Source organism: Coffea eugenioides, chromosome 2 (genome assembly GCF_003713205.1).
Source record: "Coffea eugenioides isolate CCC68of chromosome 2, Ceug_1.0, whole genome shotgun sequence".
NCBI lineage: Eukaryota > Viridiplantae > Streptophyta > Magnoliopsida > Gentianales > Rubiaceae > Coffea > Coffea eugenioides.
Window position 1 is genome coordinate 4,880,012 of NC_040036.1, and position 18,938 is coordinate 4,898,949.

The window sequence follows — 18,938 nt, forward strand, 5'->3', positions numbered from 1 at the left end:
TTGTAAAAGCTTCAAAAAAAAAACGATAAAAAAAAAGTCAAAACATGCATTTAAAGAGAAGGTTGGAAAGCATATTTATCTTGACTAAGACATAGAAATGCACTAGATTATTTATGCGCCCTAATTTACATACAAAAACGTGCATCTATTACAAAAAAACAAGTCATTTATGAATATTGCCATGCAAATCGAGTCCAGTCTCCCTTTCGCACAAGCGACACATGTTCTTCATTTTTCACTTTCATATGTGGGCTGCTAGTCCGATCCAAGATGACATTTTGGAAACAGTGCAAAGTTGGTCCATGTGACGTGGCAATAGTACAAAACTGAAGAATGACTGTTGAGTGTTGACTGGGAAGTTCTTTTTTGGTTGGTAACGAACCTAAGGCCAGTAACCACCAAACAAGCCCACGGAAAAGTTAGGTGACTGCTACTTTTATATCCAGTACACATTTTTTGGGATTTGTGGCTTGGCTGCCTTCTTTTTTTTCAACATATATAGAATAAGAGCGAGTGGGTGGTTTTGGTCTGAGGCTCTTTTTTTCGTCGGCCCTTCTTCGTTTTCGTCGGCCCTCGTGCTGTTCACGTGCCAGGATTGAAGGCAGTTGCAAAATTACAACTCTACTTCTCTTGTGCTTTGGAATGATATGGGCATATGGGTCCTTTTCTTGGTTTTTTTTTTTTTCTAGGGTTAAGACATTTATCTCTCTCATAATTCACCCGCCGCTTCATGCCTTCTTCCCCGTTTCCTCTTTCGTCTTCCCTTTCATCTTCAGATTTCTAATCTTTCATGTCTTCTTCCTTTCAACAGATTTCTAATCTCTCATTCCTTATTCCTTTTTCCTCTTCGTTTCCAAATCGCTGTCATCTCCTCTTTCTTTCCTTCTCAAGAGCCAAGGGGTGGTTTTGGTCTGAGGCTCTTGTTTTCGTCGGCCCTCGTCAACGCCACAAGCAAATTGAATTAAAAGAAGAAGATGAAGATTCGAGAAGCTGGTGTTGAAATCCTCCAGAACGTGTGGTCGGCATCATTTACAACTCAGGTTTTGGGACTTTGGTTTATGGTTTTTCTTTGTTTACCCCAGATTTATAACATGTCTTTGTTTTTTTTATTATTCTCCTTCGCTATATATTTTTAAAAATTTTTTTTCTGATCATTCTTCGTTAGTTTTTTTCCCAGAAAAATCCTTCTTGTCTGCCGCTGCAATATTGCTCTGCCGCTTGGGCAGAGGTTCTGAACCCTGGTATAGAATACTGTTGGAGTATCCGATGTAGGTTTCACATGCTTCCCATGTGTTCCTGTTTCCCTATTTTTGTGGTTCTGCTACTTTTGCTTTCTTCCTACTGATTCAAGAGGACGGTTGAACCTTGCACAATTTTGTACTATCACTGGATTTTCTAAATCAGACTGCTATTTTTTTAATGGAGAAATTTGGATTTGAGTTCTGTTTTGTTAGATTTGCTTTTGACAGTTATAAAGGTTTCCTTCTCTTTTTGCCTTTTAGATGGTTACATGAATTTTTATTATTGTTTGTATTTTTGTTATTAGATCATTCTGGGATGCTTAGCTTCCCTCTTTCATTTCTTTTTATTTTATATTTTTTCTTTTTAGTCCATAATTTTTCTTTTTCCTCTCAAATTTCCAGTCAAGCATATATGGCCAAAGAAAGGAAAGCTGGAGAAGTTGTCGCTCTAAAGAACATACGCATGGACAATAAAAAAGAATGGGTATTGTTATTCTCCTCAATTTCTTATTTTCTTAGCTTGTGACATTTCAATTTCCTTAGTGGATAAATGGTTATGCCTGCTCTTTTCAGAACACTCATAATTGAAGCAACCACTAAATTCAGATTTTTCTTTCCTTGTAGTTCCATATGACTGCCATGCGTGAAATAAAAATTCCAAGGAAGCAGCATTTTTATCCCAAGTTGCTGACACCTTTCTGAAATGCAGGATGGAGAGGCATATACTTACCTACTTAATGTACTTGCACCTGAGCACTGTAGTCCAGCCACATTAGATGCAAAGGATCCTGTCCAAAGAGCAAATTTGGTTCTTGACCTTGCAGAGCTTATGGACTGCAAAAGATACTTAGCCCCAAAGGATATTGTCGAAGGCTCGACCAACTTGAATCTCGCATTTGTTGCACAGATTTTCCATCAGAGGTGGGATTTTTGTGTCTTCTTCCTCTACTGAAATCCTTGAGATAACCAGCTATATGGTTATGATATAGATACTGAGTCAGACTTGGAAACTGGGGGTTAACCTCGGGATGAAAAGTTTGTGTATTGTAGCTTTCTGTTTGTACATCACAATCGCAGCTTTTCGAAAACACATGCTCGGCTCTGCATTTGGATTTCTTATTTTTTTTCATTATGATTGCAAGTTGTATGAAAGATATTTGCATTCAAGGAGTGACCTTTATAATGTCTTGTGCATCTGCAGCATATACTGGAAAGACTGATAGGGAAAATCTCTGCTGCAGTTGATTCTTAGAAGAATTTTTGTTCTCAAAATATTATACCAAACATATTCTTTAAAAATTTCAACTGTTTTCTGGAAGTACCCTTGAAAGAAAATTTGAAAAAACTGAAGCAAATGATAATAGGACATTCTAAGAGTGCATTTGTTGTTAATGGGTTTCATTTTTTGCTTTTACCAAAATGCATTAAGCAAAGGGGCTGTTATTCTATGGCAAAAAAATATTGTTATCTTGTTCATACTGTTTGTTTATTTGTTGTCTACTTGCTGTATTTATGTTGATGCTTTTATTCGTATACAGGAATGGCTTGTCCACAGACAATAAGAAGATCTCATTCACAGAGATGATGACTGATGATGAACAAATGTTTAGAGAAGAGAGATGCTTCCGACTGTGGATCAACAGTTCGGGAATCACATCTTATGTCAATAGCCTCTTTGAGGATGTTAGAAATGGGTAAAGTTTTAAACTTTCAGTTCTGCAAAATACTATGCAATGTGAAAACTGTTTGCTTAATAATCGGGGACAAAGTTCAGTAGAACTCTTTTCTGTTGCTTTATGATACCCATCCTTTGTTTCCTTTTCTTCTTCTGCAGTTGGGTATTGTTGGAGGTGCTGGACAATATTTTTCTGGGATCAGTTAATTGGAAACAGGCAACATAACCTCCTATAAAAATGCCGTTCAGAAATGTGGAGAATTGCAACCAAGTCATCAAAATTGGGAAGCAATTGAAACTTTCTTTGGTAAATGTAGCTAGGAATGATTTTGTGCAGGGAAATAAGAAGCTTATACTTGGTAATATGTTTAACATGCCATGCTACATCCAGTTCTGCAAGTATTATCTTATATATCAGCTATTTGAGTTTGAGATACCTGTCTCAATATATTTCCTTCTCCCTCTATTTAACTATCCCTCAATTTATTTTTCTTTTTTGGTTTTTTCTCTCTCATGAGCTGGCAGTATTTTATAATGCCTGTGGGGCTTAATATTTTAGTTAAAAAGATCCAGGTAAATGGCTAATTCTGCTAATGATGATCTGAATAGCTGGCTTTGGTAACTTCTGAAAATCGTAGCTGTACTGTTCAACTGAAGTTGCCTGTTAAGCATCGCAATAGATTGTGCAAAATCATGCACAATGTGCTCTTCATGTGGTCTGGAGCATTTGACTTGATAGTCAGAGATTTTTTTTAGAAGAAAGAAGGGGGGTGGTTTAAAAAGGTACTGACAAGTTTTTGATAAAGAGTTCTCAAAGGGGATATCTTTAAGTAAACCTGAAAGTGTGTTTCTTTTACTATCTGATTGCTCTAGCTTTTAAGAACTCAGTGTTCTTCATTTTTTGTTTTATCACTCAGCTTTTCTGTGGCAATTGATGAGGTGTAATATTCTTCTACTCTAGGAGAATTTGAGGTCACGCTTCCAAGGCAAGGAGATATCTGATGCTGATATTCTAAAGTGGGTAAACAAAAAAGTGAAGAGTACAAGCAGATCATCTCAAATGGAGAGTTTTAAGGTTAATATTGTGGAGACCTTTGTTCCCTCTTTATATCATCTGAGAAACATCACTTAATGGCGTGGTGCGCCTTTGGAATTTTTATATAGGACAAGAGCCTCTCAACAGGATTATTCTTCCTGGATCTTCTTAGTACAGTGATTAGATCATTCTGGGATGCTTAGCTTCCCTCTTTTCTTTTCTTTTTATTTTTTATTTTTTCTTTTTAGTCCATAATTTTTCTTTTTCCTCTCAAATTTCCAGCCAAGCATATATGGCCAAAGAAAGGAAAGCTGGAGAAGTTGTCGCTCTAAAGAACATACGCATGGACAATGAAAAAGAAGGGGTATTGTTATTCTACTCAATTTCTTATTTTCTTAGCTTGTGACATTTCAATTTCCTTAGTGGATAAATGGTTATGCCTGCTCTTTTCAGAACACTCATAATTGAAGCAACCACTAAATTCAGATTTTTTTTCCTTGTAGTTCCCTATAACTGCCATGTGTGAAATAAAAATTCCAAGGAAGCTGAATTTGTGCTGTTTTGGGACCCCACCCTTTGGTGTGTAGCTTGTGTTCTGAAAAAAACTATGGTGTGTGCCTCAAAAAATTTAAACTCTATTGTACTTTGTTGCTCTTTTCCTCTGTGTGTTTTGGGCTAGAGTTGTTATTTTGCCGTTTATACCAACCACTACAGTTAGGGATCTGCTTCTTGAGAGAAGTGTGGGATTGTGTATTACTTTTTGATTTTCTATGTCTAGAGAGTATGTCTTGATTACCCTTTGTAGTTAGGCCAGCACACCTAATTGCCTTGTATCTTTTTTTTTCCCCAGAGACCGAAGTTTTAGAGTGTACTTGCTCTGCTTACCATTCCCTTCCCGCCAAACTCCCTTTGCAGGTCTCTAAATCTGGGATGAACCGAACTTGATTTAGTCGCACCTTACCTTTCATTTAGCTGTCACAAGCATATATCAACTCCCTACTCCTGATCATTTTTAGTCAACGATAGAAAGTGTTTCTACCAGTTTTACACTCAATCTAAATACAGCTTGGTAAATGGTTTTTTCTATGGAATATATTCTCAGCTTCATTGTCCAGTAAGCCAGCTAAGAATGCATGCCTGTTGTCAATAGGAACTTCCACAGTATGCAGATATTCAACTTAATGAGAGCAGAACAACAACAATCATTCTCACCAATGGATGCAAAAGTTATGCCATCGGCATGAAGCAAAGATCTTTCCACCAGAACTGGAACAACTTTGTCACTGACCATGTTCTTCGGCCCGGAGGGTTATTGCTCTTTATTCCCCAATCATGCAACTCCTTTGCTGTTGTTGTATTCAATAAAAATGTATCCATGGCATAGGCCATAATTAATCTGGCGCATTTCAGTAATGTATCAGTAATCTGCCATTTTACTGTATCAGTAATCTTCCATGTTTTAATGATTCTGTTGCAATGCAATGTAAGGTTATTCCCCGTTCTCCAGTAGTATCTTGTTGAGGAATTTATCTGTCTTTGCTACACCTATTTTTGCAGCAATAGATTAGTTTTAGTTGCTTTCAATTACTTTGTGAAAGCACATTAGAAGCCACGGGCGATGAATCCAAAAAGATATAGCATCAACTTACAAACCTTTAACCTGCAAGTTATTAGGTTGTCTGAAAATGTAGAGAATACCTTGCTTTATAGTTTGTGATTTTACTATCCAGTGCAGCAGCCAGGTACATTATCATTATCGTTGCCAAATGTATGTAATGTAATGGATTTGAAGCCTTTGCATTGCCTTGAAGTTTAACGAACTTTGGATTGTCAACCTTAATCTATATAGCTCTGTGATATTTTTTCCTCTGTCAACTGCCATGCATATTCATACTGATATACAAAAAAAAAAAAATTGTATATAGAAGAATGCACCAAAATTCAATCACTCCTTTAATCCACATATTTGACAGGGCATATTGTCTTTAGTCACCTACGCGCATCGCGCGTTTTATACCTCCTAGTTTCAACATAAGTAGATAACGTGCGAAGAGCTGTGGTGACCTGGAGGTTTTCCGTCGTCCTCCCACGTGCCGCGCATGTGGGTCAGCGGCATTGTGTTGTTCGCGCATGGCGCGGCGGGTTCAGCTCCATTGGCCTCTCCTCTTATTTTCTGTCAGTAACCCATGTGTCTCCTGCTGCGTCCTCTGCTGCAGCTGCGTCGTCTGTCGCATTGATAGACTTGTTTCTCTATCCGGCAGTATCCAATGCCTCTTCTTTCGCCTAACTTCTCTCTCTCCTTCTTCTGGATGATGTTGCTCTGTTTCTGTTCTTACCACGCAAGGAGCGTTGATCCTCGATCTCTCGCGGTCTATGGGTTGCAGTGGTAGCCGTTTGGTTCTCCTCCTTTTCCTCCGTTATAGGTTTTCTTTTTCTCTTCTTCTTACTTCCAGTGAAGTGCATGATTCACTGTGAGATTCCTCTGTGAGTTGTAACCTGAAACTGATATTTTTGCTTTTTGTTCTTTGATTCCCATTTTGAGCTGCGTAGCGGTCATGCATCCTCTGTCTCTCGCTTTCTTTGTGTTGCAGTAGTCCAGATCAGCTGCCGTCCGTTCGCGGCTCCTCCTCCTCTTCCCTTGTGCGCTCCTTTCCGGTGAGGTACGCTCCTCCTCCTCCATTGTACCTTTTCTACTTCTCAACATAAAATTCCTTTCCGGTGAGCTTTCTACTTCTTCATAGCCAGGAGTTCGGCCATATCTTTGTACACAACAAAAAAATTGTTCGAACTAGGGTTAGCTCCGCCGTTTCTTCTATTCTCTCCTTTCTTTTCTTTATTTCATTCTTTTTGTCTCTCTTTCTTGAATAGAAGACGGTTTTCTTCTCCTCGGCCGCCACTCCTCAAATCCCTCAAACGCAGAACTACCGACAATAACCACCATTGTCCCTAATATAGGATTCCCCCCTTCGCCTCCCTCCACTTTTTTTACCGTTTCTTCTTCTATTTTTTTTCCGTTTTTTCCTTTTTTCGCTTTTGCATCCGTTCACTCCTCCTCCTCCTCCATCGCCACACCATCTCCCTCTCCTTTATCGGCTCCTTCTATTCTACACCTAGCATTATGGGTTTCCCTTCTCCCACCAGCCCTAGGATTTCCCTTCCGCCTCCCTCCATTTCAACTTTATTCTCGCCGGATCCCCTCTCAGCCATTGGAAGGGCTTTCAAATCCGCCGCAAGCTCGTCGCCATCATCGGCATCTCTCACTGCATGTGTAGGGTATATATTTCAAACTTGGTCGGCATTATTTGAAGTATTTGCTTCTGTGAAATGTTGAAGAAAAAGTTAAAGATATGTTGACTACAACTCGTTTCAGATTATATCTAATTGGATTTTTTTATTTGTTATTTGTAATATACTAAAAATTAATTGCTTTTATAAATATTATTTCCTGATTATTTTGTCATGCCTTGAGTAGATTGAGGCAATTTTCAGCAACAACAAGATGTACAATGCGGAGATGGCTACTGTGATGGCGAGTCGCAGTTCAAATTATTGCTTGTAAGATTTTTCTCCTAATATATTTTTTATCTGGTTTTCTTTTAATTTGCAGAATTAGTTAACATTTTCCCAATGTAGATCTACAAGCTCATTACTTATTTCTTTTTTCTTTTTCTAATTTCTGTCATCATAAGAAAAGGATTATTATAACAATGACAGACAAACCGTCCTTGCTTAGAGGAAACAGAGAAAGGAAACAGTTAAAGCAAAAAAAAAAAAGGAGAAAAGGTTGAAAAAACTATACATTTTTTTACTCTATGCTGACTTATGATGTACTCCCTGCGCCTAAGTGTACCAACCTGAGACTAAGTGTATCAACATGAATTGATAGAGTTGATGAACATGTTCTGTTATTCAATCAAAGCAGCTTCTAAATGTGATTGGATATACCTTTCCAGCAAAATGAAGTTCTTTCATGTCAAGAATTGAATGAGAATGAAACAGGCAGACCTTGATAATTGTCTACTACATGAGGGTTTATATGTGTATATGTATAGGTATGTGTTTGAATGTCATTGGAAACCTGGAGCTGGAAGGGACATTGTCTACTTCGTGAATTAAATTGCATTTCATCTTATGTAAGTGCTGCATAAACATTTATCCACAACGAATGGATTATTGTTTAGCAGATATTCATTGGAAGTTGGCAACTTTGGCATTTATGTGTTTTTCAGGTTTTGTTAAAAAGGAAAATCAATGCCAATAATCATTACTGGTGGACCTATCTTTTCTTGATTTATTATATGTTGAATGATTGAGTTCGATCTATTACAATTATCTATTGATTGAATACCTTTAGCTTTTTGCCAAAATTTGTCTCAAAACTGATTTTAATTTGTAGCTATGGTACATTTGCTACTTGATGTTGTGATGGTTATGTCGATGTGTGGGATGGAAACAATAAAAAAAGGCTGTATCAGTTATTTTTTTCTTAACTAAGAATTTGAAATGTCTTCCGCTCCACGATGACAATGTTCACTCTTGTTCAACGTACAGTGCTCAAAATGCCCAATAAGCATCGCAGTCTTGTCATTCAGCAGAGAAACCATAGAAGCTTTATTTTCTTGAGTAATGTTGTGATTATGTTATATCATTTTACATTTTTTTGTCTATATGTTCTTCCTTGCTATAGAGGAAGTAGAGATCTTGACAAGATAGGTAATCTGATGCTTTGCGTTTCCATCATAGTTTTAGTTAGTTCTGTGTCATAATTGACGTGATCAAGTTTAAGTCTTTAAAAGTCTTACTACTGTTTAAAGTCTGCCAAATTTACCTTATTCTGACAAGAAGTTGGGTACATTTTCTTTTGTCGTTTATTGTGTGAGATATACTTGCTTCTGCATCAGATGCTTCCAAAGTCCTCCATTTGGCTGATTAACGATATTCCTGCAAACCTCAGAGAACTTTATTTTTTTTTTCAGGCCTATAACGATGTAATGAAAGCTTTTGCAGAGTGTAACAAGGTATAGAAATTTGTCCACTTTTGTTATTCCTTGTCGAGCTTTTTCTGCTCCTGTTTATTGCTTGGTACCATGCCAAATCTTCTTTTTCATCCAGATTCGTTTTGCCTCACAATTCTATTGTAATTTCTGGTATTGCAGTTTGGAAATCTCCCATATGGCTTCAGAGCTAACACATGGCTTATTCCCCCTGTAGTGGCATTATCAACTTCTATTTTTCCACCTCTTCCCACTGAGGATGAAAGGTGGGGAGGAAATGGAGGCGGTCTTGGCAGAGATGGCAAAAGTGATTTACTACCTTATGCTAATGAATTTTCATTTCTTGCTTCTATGCCATGCAAGACAGCAGAGGAGAGGTAGATTCGAGACAGAAAAGTTTTCCTTCTTCATAGCTTGTTTGTAGATGTTGCCATTTGTAGAGCTATTTCCGCTGTCCAGTTTGTAATGCGAATGCCAGAATTAGCTCATTCCGCTGTAAGCACTCAGACAAGTTATACAGAGAGAGTAGGAGATTTATGTGTATCTGTCACAAAAGATGTTTTAGATGCTAGCTGCAAAGTAGATACTGAGATTGATGGGGCTCAGGCCACTGATGTAGACACAGAAAAGTTAATTGAAAGGAACCTACTGAAGGGGATCACAGCTGATGAAAATACTGCTGCCCATGTAAGAGAATACTAAGGATATCATTAACAATGCCTTTGAATGAAGATCTTGACCTTTTCTTGTTCATTTGCTCCAGTTCAGTTAAATGAATCTATAAAACTTTTAATTGCAGGACATTGCCACTCTAGGGTTTGTTATCATAAGATTTTGTGGTCATATTGTTACCGTAAAAGTGCGAGGGAGAGAGGATGAAAATTTGGGTCCTCCATTACAAAGCCTTGAACTGCTTGCTCAGCCTGAAGGAGGAGCCAACGCCCTCAACATAAACAGGTTCACCCACTAGATTGTGTCATTCAGCTGTTTAAGAAGTAATTAATTATGACTCTAGATTTCTCTCTTTTCCTGTTCTCTTTGTTTATCTGATGCCAAGGAACTGCAATTTATTTGGAACTTGTAAAATGACTTGTTAGCTTGACTTGTGGCCTTGTTGATTTTACATCTTGAAATGCTTATATATGTATCCAGTCGAGCATTAGTGAGGAACTATGAATCATTGGCACATGGATACAACTTTTGATTACCTCTCTCTTTTCCTTCAAAAGAATTATTTATTTTTCTTTAATTTTTTCGTTCCCCTATATCATTTTTTGGCTGACACTAATTGCCGAATAAGCTGTAGTTTTGTGTTAAGATTTTGAGATTTCTTAATGTACTGATAATTGAGCAGTTGGTTGTAGAGAATAAAGAACAAACAGGTTTTGATTCTTCTCGGTACCATTGCCCAAATTCTGAAAATTTCCCGACTACATGGCTGGCTGGGTTTTGCTGTAAGTTGAGTGCTATTTTTGGCTGCAGATTAAGGTTGATGGTGCTGTTGTCACGGATCCCAACACAATCCTCAGGTTTTATTTTTTCCCCACCAAACTGCCATTTTGTCGTGCTTATTGTGATGTTTTGTATTTGGGTTGTCAATTAAGATTGAAAACCAATGTTTCGCAGAGCTGGCTCAGAACTCGTCTATCACTGGCTTCCTTGGAAAGAGCCTCATGCACCTTACCTCAGTTTGCTGGTGTTCGATCAAAAAGGGATAGAGAAGTTGTATCCATAGCACTTTGCATTTTCCGTTTGATGATTTACCCCGCTGCAAATTTAATGTTCAGCAAGTTGCTGCTGTTGTTTATCGCTTCAAGCTTTGACAATGGACTTATCAAGCTTTAATAATGAATGTACTTCGGTTACCTCAGTTTGATGTTCAACTTTGATATAGATGTTCCAATGGAATGTACTTATTAGCCTTTGATGTTTAGCAATAAAGTTGATGCTAACTTTGGTTACAGGCCTGAATACCATTTTGGATGGTGCATTTTTTTTTATCCAGTGTGATGGTTGCAATCTTAAGCATTTCAATAAGCCATCAAAGCAGAAAAATTAGCTCTTCAGGCTTTTTTTGATGGGTGTAATATTCCTATGTAACTAGGCTTTTGCCTCCAACTGAAACCACCCCCCTTCTCAAACAACAAAAAAAGAAAAAGAACCAAAAATAAAGTAAGGAACGAAGGGAGCCGGGAACCATTTGATTGATGCTCCTTGTGATGATAAATAATTTTTAAAACTCGTTTTCTATCATTTCATTATTCTAATCTTATTTGTTGACGAGATAATATTTTGCATAGAAGTTTGCTTGTCATTTAATCTTGGTAGTTGCAATTTCTCGTCTAAACACCTTGGTGCTCGATAAAAATCTCCGAAAAGAACAAAATGTAAATTATTTCCCTCGTTCTGATTATTCCTCTTCTTAACATTAGTCCTCAAAATATTTTTATTAATACAAGTATGATAAGTTGGTACCATAGTAACACAGGCGTAACCTTTTATACAGTAACTATGTTACATTAGAAGATATTGAGTATGCTAGGACAGTGGCGCAGTCATGATCAAATACATATAAATACAATAATTTGAAAAATATAAATTTAAGCTTAAAACTTACAGGCCAATAACTAGCATTCAAATACTTTTAATAATAGGCCTAAATAAAATACAAAAAATGTTAGGACTTAAAAAATACTGCAATCCTATACCACCTATTCATGACACTCAAAATCAAAATGGAAGCTACCAAAAGCGTATGATAAAAAAAGATAAATATTTGATGGAATGACAATATTAAAATTAATTTATAATTTTTTAAAGTTTCTTATTGTTTACCTCTTACTACTAAATAAGAATAATTGATTACAAAATTAATAGTTTAGATGTAATAGACATAGAAAAAAAATTTGAAAGAAAAATAAAAATTCTTAATTTGAAAAATTATTAAAGAGTCATGCATTGAAAACTGGGCATGACATTTTCTGTCTAAGTGGTTTCGACAGTTGAACTGGACAGGTCCGCTATGGAGCTTATGTTCGGCAATGATATGAACCATTTTCTTGATCTTTCAATGCTTTCTCTTTTACTGGTTTGAGAATTGATTCTTGAGCTGAATATGGGATTTTGTACTAAATTGTATTATTTGATAGCTATTTCGGTGTCAAAAGCTAAAAGGCTAAAAAAAGGCTGCTTTTCCTTTGGTCAAGGCCGTGGCAGCCTGCATTCAGAAAGAAGAGAAATTTAAACTACGCGGAGATTCTGCATGACAATTTCCATGCAGGCCTCGGGAAGTTTGGGGATAAGGATAAGCATTGCATGAGGTTTGGGAATAAGGACAAGCATTTCCATAAATTATATTATAGTATGAAGTATAGGTGTAACTATCATTAGTAGGACCAAACTAATTGAAACTTACTTCTGGGGATAAGAACAAGCATTGCATAAATTTAATGATGTTCTTTGAGAGCAAGAGAAGATCTTGGAGAATTCGTAACAGTTTGTTTCTTCAAGGGAAAAGTGCACACTTGGGGACTTTTTCTTTCTTTGGAATAAAATGGCAGCAGTCCAAAAATCATCCCACCTCCTACTAAATTAACACCTGCACTGCACTTTCAAAGAGATGTAATAAGGAAATGACCTAACGGTAGCAGCAGTTAGTTAGTGAGTAAATTTTTCCTTTTTTTTTTTTGGCCTAATGCTGTCATTTTCCAAGCATTTAGGTTTGCTTCATCCTCCCCAGTACGGTAGAGCGTCCCTATATTAGGATGCAATAATCAACATATTGGCCAAAGAAACCGAAAAAAAATGGGTTCTCTCTGATCAATCAATTTTTGTTAGTTCCTGCCACTAATCTTTTACTGCTTCAACCCTTGTTTTACAAATTCCTTGTTAGCTCCATTTTTCTCCTTTTTCATATTCCAGCTCATCATACTGAGCTGGGCATTCACAATTTCATCCCTACCGCGCGACGCGCGGTTCTTGCCTCCTAGTTGGTTGGTAACGAACCTAAGGCCAGTAACCACCAAACAAGCCCACGGAAAAGTTAGGTGACTGCTACTTTTATATCCAGTACACATTTTTTGGGATTTGTGGCTTGGCTGCCTTCTTTTGCATGAAAGTCGATTACCCTTGTGTAATACTCTACTCAAAAAACTGGTTAGTCCATCACTTGTTTAGAGTTTGCGTTACTATCTATGATTAGTTTCTTCTAGGCAAAAATTCATTGTTTCAGCCAATTTCATCTAATTCTAAGTGTACTTATTCACTAAACAAATACACTAAATCTCTTACCATATATAATTGTTCATAATATCAAAATATAAATATTATATATATAGATAATTAAAGGACCAGACCTATCGAGTTTAAACTTAATAAAGCCGAAACTCAGTTCATATTTAATTCGAACCTAAATTTTAGATTCAAACTCAGTCCGACTCACTAAATGATCGGGCTCATCAGATTTTTTGTCGGATAGAACGTACCGAGCTAGGCTGGTCCAACTCCATTGCCAGTTCTCAAAAAAAAATAACCACAAAGGCTGCAAACTAGGCCCGCCAGCCTGCAAGTTTTTTTTTTTAAAAAAAAAAAAAAAAGTTCAAGCTGCAAGCTGTCAACCAGATTTTGGTAAATTTTTTTGGTAGCTGCAGGCATGGTTAAGCTAGCATTTCTTAACTTTTGGTTGACAGCCTGCAGCTCAAATGTTTCTGACATTTCTTAATCTTACCAAAAAAATGTTACCAAAAAAACTTTTGGTAAATGTTTCTGACATCGGATTTTGTTCCGTGTTTGTTAATCATGCAATTTGCCATCCACCACATTATTTAATTTAATTTTAGGGATAATTATAGAAACCTCCTCGCTTTAGATTTTTAACAATTGCAGCCACCTCCCCTAAGATTTGAAAAATTAGGGAAACCTGGAAAGAGGTGGCCCGCATTTGTCAGAAACTTCAAGGAGTTTTCTGAAATTATCCCTTAATTTTACTTTCACAGAGGTATCTCGTATTGCGACTTCTTTGAGAACAATATATGAGCTTTTTGCACCTCAGAAATCCGGCTAATTACTTAGAATATAGGTAAAAAAAAGAAAAATTGGATACTTATTGGTCTGGCACAAGCTAGGTATAAATCTATTGGCCCGGCACCTAACACCAACCAATTTTTTTTTTTTTTTAAAAGATGACAGGTACCGGGCTGACCGAATTTTTTTGAAAAGCTGACAGACTGCCTGGCTTTTGCTTTGACTCGCTGCCTCCAAAGAGTACAAAACAAAGCCTGACACTTGGACCAAAAAAGAAAAGGCTAGGCTGAAAAATCTCAATATACCTTAGCATCCGTGGCTAGCTACATAAGGACCAAAAAAAAAAGGCTGCAATTATGTGATATTAGTTTAATGCAATCCACTTTATTTGTTAAGTTAGTTGATAATTAGTTTATGTTATTTAGTATATGATTAGTTTAATTAGTTGAATGGATTACTTAGTTTAATTACTTGAATGAATTAATTTTACGAGGTTCGATTAAAATGCATTTAATTCAGGTGATTAATTAGGTTTAATTTGTTATTTATTAAATTATACATTTATTTGTTATAAATGATTTTATTATTTAATTATAATGCATTATTTGTTGTTATTTGTTATTATTTAATTACACTTTATTTGTTGTTATTTGTTATTATTTCCTATAATTATAGAATCGTAATTATTTATTTATTTGTTATAAATTATATATTTTTTGATTCAATTAATTAATTATTCAAATAAGCATAAAAGGGCACAAAAGGGGAAGAAAAAAATGCCAGAGAAAAAAGAGTTTACAATAGTATACGTATAATTGTGTCCAATGCAGGATAAAGCAAGACAAAAAATTTGTTAGGAGCTAAAGTGAAAAATGATATATATTTTAAGAAAATTAATTATGATTAACGCCTATTTCTAATGCTCAATTTGTAACAGGTCCAAATCATCAAAAGAAGCGTCCTCCTACCTGATCATGGATTCATGATCTTCATTGTCCAATGACCCAACAAGACTAAAAAACATCACTTTAAAGTTCCTCCGCACCCTTAACAAATGCTTCTGATACTTTTTCATGATATTATCTTTTCATTGTCCAAAAATTGAGCCCCTTTACTGTGAGCTACTCGCGGATGTTAAGAGTTACCCTTCCCTTCCCACCCTCTACTATTATTTCCCCCGTTGGTTCACCAAAAAACCCTAAGTGCTGATTTTGGTATCAAGACTAGGAATTCTGGGAAAGTTGGAGACAAGAGGTGTTATTGTTAACGTACGCTAAGAATTCCTAAAGCTAGCCACAGGATGCTAAGGCATACAAAGATTCCACCAGCCTAGCCTTTCTATTTTTTGTCCAAGAGTCGAGCTTTGTTTTATACTTTTTGGAGGCAACGAGTCAAAGCAAAAGCCCGACAGCTTGCCAGCTTTTTAAAAAAATTCGGTCTGGAGCCGGGCTGTTTTTTTTAAAAAATTTCGATGTCAGCAGCCCGGCACCAATAGATTTATACTCAGCCTGTGTCTGACCAATAAGTGTCTGACTTTTCTTTTTTTTACCTATATTCCAAGTAATTAGCCCAGAAATCCTGACACAGTAGGTGGATAATATATGTCAGTGATCAAAAAGAAATTAAAGGCAAATCAAGAACACACTTGGGATCAACTATGAGAATCAGTCCAAGACTCTAAGAAGCCAGTCAGGAGAAATAAAATGATTTCATATCCAAGCATTACACTTCCACCCCAAAGATCACACACATGATTATACAACATGTAGTAGCTCTTTGCGTTGAGACGATGGGAACTCCTCTTTCGATAGAAAGCAAACGACGACCTAAGAGGCCTATAAAGATAATTAGTGCCGCTACTAACAAGAAAGTACCCGCTAGTGATACAACCTTGTCTAGAAAGATACAAAACAAGGAACAGAAAAGGGAGTAATTTCACCTGTTAACAGACTTGCAAGCTCGCTTAAATTGTATCAGAACCATTTGCCTCTTCATCCAGCATCTGCACCACCTGTGCAACACCAGCAGCAAGTTCTTTCTGGATGACAGCATCGGGCATATCAAATGTCCTCCTCTTCAGGGACAGAGATCTTCCAGCAGGTTGGGGATCCACAACATCAAGCATTGCCTCCAACTCATCCACCATAGACTTTTTGGCAGCTCGAACTAGCATATCAGCTCCCTAGCAAAGATGACGACAATTGACATCAACAGGGCATTCATAATCTAAGAACTTGCATTTGCTAAAGATAAATTTGTATCTAGATTTCACACGAGTACAGCCCAAGGAAAGCCACACTAAAGTTGAAAGAATGGTTTACACCAATTGTCATAGCACGCGGAAATGGTGACCCAAAACTCTCAAGAGTCTTTCCCATCGACAGAAAAGGGCAAACACAACTGAAATAAGTTCAAATTCGTACTACACTTAAAAAATCTAGACTGCTCTCAAGCAGACATGGAGCAGCAACACTCTAATAGTTATTTCTGTGCTGACCAAAAAAGGCAAACTCGAGAAGTGAGTTCAAGATTTTACTACACCATGCTAGAAAACAAGGGCTTGGAGAAAATTTTGAACTGCTTCTCTGCATACACGCAAGCAGAGTCGCTGGAGAAGGAAGCGATAAGCAATGTTTATAGAGATAGAGTTGGAGAACTATTAGATTCAAACATCCAGTCATAAAAAGGTGCAGTAATTATCAGAGATGACCTAAAATGGCCTCCACGTCCAAATCTGTTTTAAAGACGTTTGCATCTTTCCATTAAGAGTCTTCATTTGACTAAAGGGAGTGATCTGTTACCCTTTAGGTTGATTCAGTCTTAATGCAGCTTAAAATAATTAAAAATTGCTAGAAAATATTACTGGAAAACAGATAACTCATGCGGTATGCTCTACTAGTTGCACCTATCACTAAGTTTAAACAATATTGCATTTCGCAGCCAAAAACATAATTGACATACAGGGAAAAACCAAAATAGCAAATGGCGTTAAACTGTTAAGCTCCCCACACCTTTTTTCCAGACTTTACATCACGTAATAAACACACGCACATAAGTTCGTAATAAATGTAAACATATTAGCCCACAAGAGTAGAATGTATCATCTTTTACCTCAATGGCATCAACCGTGAGGAGAAGCACGATGATCTTTTCGGAGAACCTCTGACGCTCCTCGGTATCCCGGGCCAGGCGGCGGCGGTAAGAGAAGTTGTTGAACAAAGCTCTAATCTCCTTGAGCTTAGTCTTTGCAATGGCCAACTCCCGAAGGGCCCGCAATGCCTTGGACCTCTTTATCAGATAAGCCTTGAAGCTCAGCTGTATCTTTATAGCAGCATCATTTGGAGACAGCTCCTTCCTCTTCCCCCTTGACCTGTTCACTCTCCTCGCAAATGCCTAATTCAAACAAATCAATTTTTTTCTTTTAAAAAATTATTTTGATAAAAATTGCCAATGTAATGATAATTAACCCGTGATTACTGAAGAGTTAAAGGAAGTGAACCCCATGTTTAACAAGTTAAGCTCGCGGAAACGAAACAAGGGCTTATTTAAAATTGCCAATGGTAATAATTTGACAGATTATGTTTTACGGACCTGTCTCAAGACGAGGGCCCCACGATGGGATGGTTCCTCTTGGATCTCAACTATACGGGTGGAGCATCCACCCGTGGATTTCTCGGACTTGTCCTTCTTCTTCTTATCTTTCTTTTCTACATCTTTTTTCTCTTTTCCGCTGCTCTCGACTGCATCGCCAGTTGATGCAGTGAAGGTGTATTTCCGGGAGATGGGAGAATCCTCGCCCTTGCCTTTAATCTCGGCCGTGTACTTGTAGTTCTTCTCCAGATGTCCCTTCTTTTTCCCATCCTTAATCTCAGACGTCCATTTATATTTCCGGTCAACCCCGTCCTCTTCCGGAGCCTTGATCTCCGCAGTCCACGTGTACTTCCTCTCCCCGACCTTCGACTTCTTCTCTTTAGCCAATCGGTCAAAGCTTAGCTCCAGAGCAGAGACGCGATCGCAGAGCCTCTGGAGATAGAGCTCGGTTCGGAGTCCGACCGGGTCGACGCGGTGCTGGACTCGGCGAGTGGAGATGCAGAAAGGGGTTTTCTCGACCTGGGTCAGATCGGTGATGGTGTGGAATGTATCGAAGAGAGAGGGAGAAGGAAAATCAAGAAGAGCGGGGAGAGGTTTAGGGGCGGGGTTTAGGAGATCAAGAGTGAAGTCGAGCTCGTGTTCGGGGGGAAATGACGGAAAATATGGGTGGTCTAAAGTGAGGGATTTGGTGGAGAAAAGAGAGGTCTCCTTCTCAAAGAAAGCTGGAAGAAATGGTGAGTGGTCGATGAGTTCAAATCTCCGGAAACTGCTCATCTTTCTATCTTTCTTTCTTTCTTTCTTTTCCTTTTTTTCGTTTCTTAGCTGCAATGGATCTCCTGGAAGTACGAAAACCTGGAGGCGAAGAGCTATAGAAATCAAAGCAGGGTGTGCACGGTGAGAGATAAAGCGGAGAAGAAGGTTGAAAGGGTTTATTGAGTTTTACAGATGAGTAGAAATCAAAGCAGGGCGTGCAGGGTGAGACATGAGAGGAGAAAGTTGACAGAGTTTATCGAGTTTTAATAATGCGGGGTAAAATGCAAAGTAGTCGCCTGTGGATGGGTCAACCTACACAAAAGTCCCATATAATTTCAAAATATACAGTCTAACCCCTAGTCGTTTAAACTAATTTGAATGAAATAACCACAGAAATCGTAAAAAATAACTGGGACAGACAAAATGACACTAGTGGCAAGTGCTATTACTCTCGTATATACATAAGCCAAAAAAACACATTTTTTCCTTCCTCAACAATCACCCTTCACAATCAACGGTCATTTGGATATGAACCGTTAGTCATCATCGAAGATTTTAAATCTTGTTCCATATGAAAAGTCAAAAGTTCAAATTTTACCTCTTATTATTTATCACAATATGTGGAG

General features: G+C 37.5%; 3 protein-coding genes and 1 long non-coding RNA gene across 17 annotated transcripts; 3 read left to right on the forward strand and 1 right to left on the reverse strand.

Moving 5' to 3' along the window:
- The first annotated feature begins 730 nt into the window (after window positions 1–730).
- LOC113763857 (fimbrin-3-like) lies at window positions 731–5,458 on the forward strand. Of its 12 annotated transcripts, none has more exons than XR_003467415.1 (9): window positions 731–1,040; window positions 1,178–1,268; window positions 1,644–1,725; window positions 1,866–2,935; window positions 3,076–3,991; window positions 4,235–4,316; window positions 4,456–4,562; window positions 4,868–5,021; window positions 5,103–5,458. XR_003467415.1 is itself a non-coding variant. In XM_027307826.1 (8 exons), exons 3-6 carry the CDS (start codon window positions 1,654–1,656, stop codon window positions 3,140–3,142), a joined length of 507 nt encoding a protein of 168 aa, XP_027163627.1. In that variant the 5' UTR covers window positions 731–1,040; window positions 1,178–1,268; window positions 1,644–1,653; the 3' UTR covers window positions 3,143–3,991; window positions 4,235–4,316; window positions 4,868–5,458. The 12 variants fall into 12 exon arrangements, 3 of the variants coding, with proteins under 3 accessions (XP_027163627.1, XP_027163629.1, XP_027163628.1); XR_003467413.1 differs by having other exon boundaries at window positions 3,076–3,699; window positions 3,878–3,991; window positions 4,868–5,458; XR_003467414.1 differs by having other exon boundaries at window positions 3,076–3,275; window positions 3,878–3,991; window positions 4,868–5,458.
- Window positions 5,459–6,630: 1,172 nt separating this feature from the next.
- LOC113762985 lies at window positions 6,631–9,198 on the forward strand. The gene is made up of 4 exons (XR_003467291.1): window positions 6,631–7,225; window positions 7,425–7,507; window positions 8,929–8,970; window positions 9,109–9,198. It is a non-coding gene; the product is annotated as an uncharacterized LOC113762985 (long non-coding RNA).
- On the forward strand, window positions 9,199–10,816 carry LOC113762984 (protein TSS-like). Its single transcript, XM_027306653.1, has 4 exons — window positions 9,199–9,633; window positions 9,746–9,903; window positions 10,429–10,475; window positions 10,573–10,816. Exons 1-4 carry the CDS (start codon window positions 9,412–9,414, stop codon window positions 10,662–10,664), a joined length of 519 nt encoding a protein of 172 aa, XP_027162454.1. The 5' UTR covers window positions 9,199–9,411; the 3' UTR covers window positions 10,665–10,816.
- Window positions 10,817–15,590: 4,774 nt separating this feature from the next.
- LOC113761659 (BAG family molecular chaperone regulator 7) lies at window positions 15,591–18,545 on the reverse strand. Of its 3 annotated transcripts, none has more exons than XM_027304737.1 (4): window positions 17,560–18,545; window positions 17,080–17,361; window positions 15,908–16,150; window positions 15,591–15,794 (listed from the first exon to the last, which is right to left on the reverse strand). In XM_027304737.1, exons 1-3 carry the CDS (start codon window positions 18,331–18,333, stop codon window positions 15,932–15,934), a joined length of 1,275 nt encoding a protein of 424 aa, XP_027160538.1. In that variant the 5' UTR covers window positions 18,334–18,545; the 3' UTR covers window positions 15,591–15,794; window positions 15,908–15,931. The 3 variants fall into 3 exon arrangements, with proteins under 3 accessions (XP_027160538.1, XP_027160537.1, XP_027160536.1); XM_027304736.1 differs by having other exon boundaries at window positions 15,591–15,803; XM_027304735.1 differs by having other exon boundaries at window positions 15,591–16,150.
- Window positions 18,546–18,938: the final 393 nt, after the last annotated feature.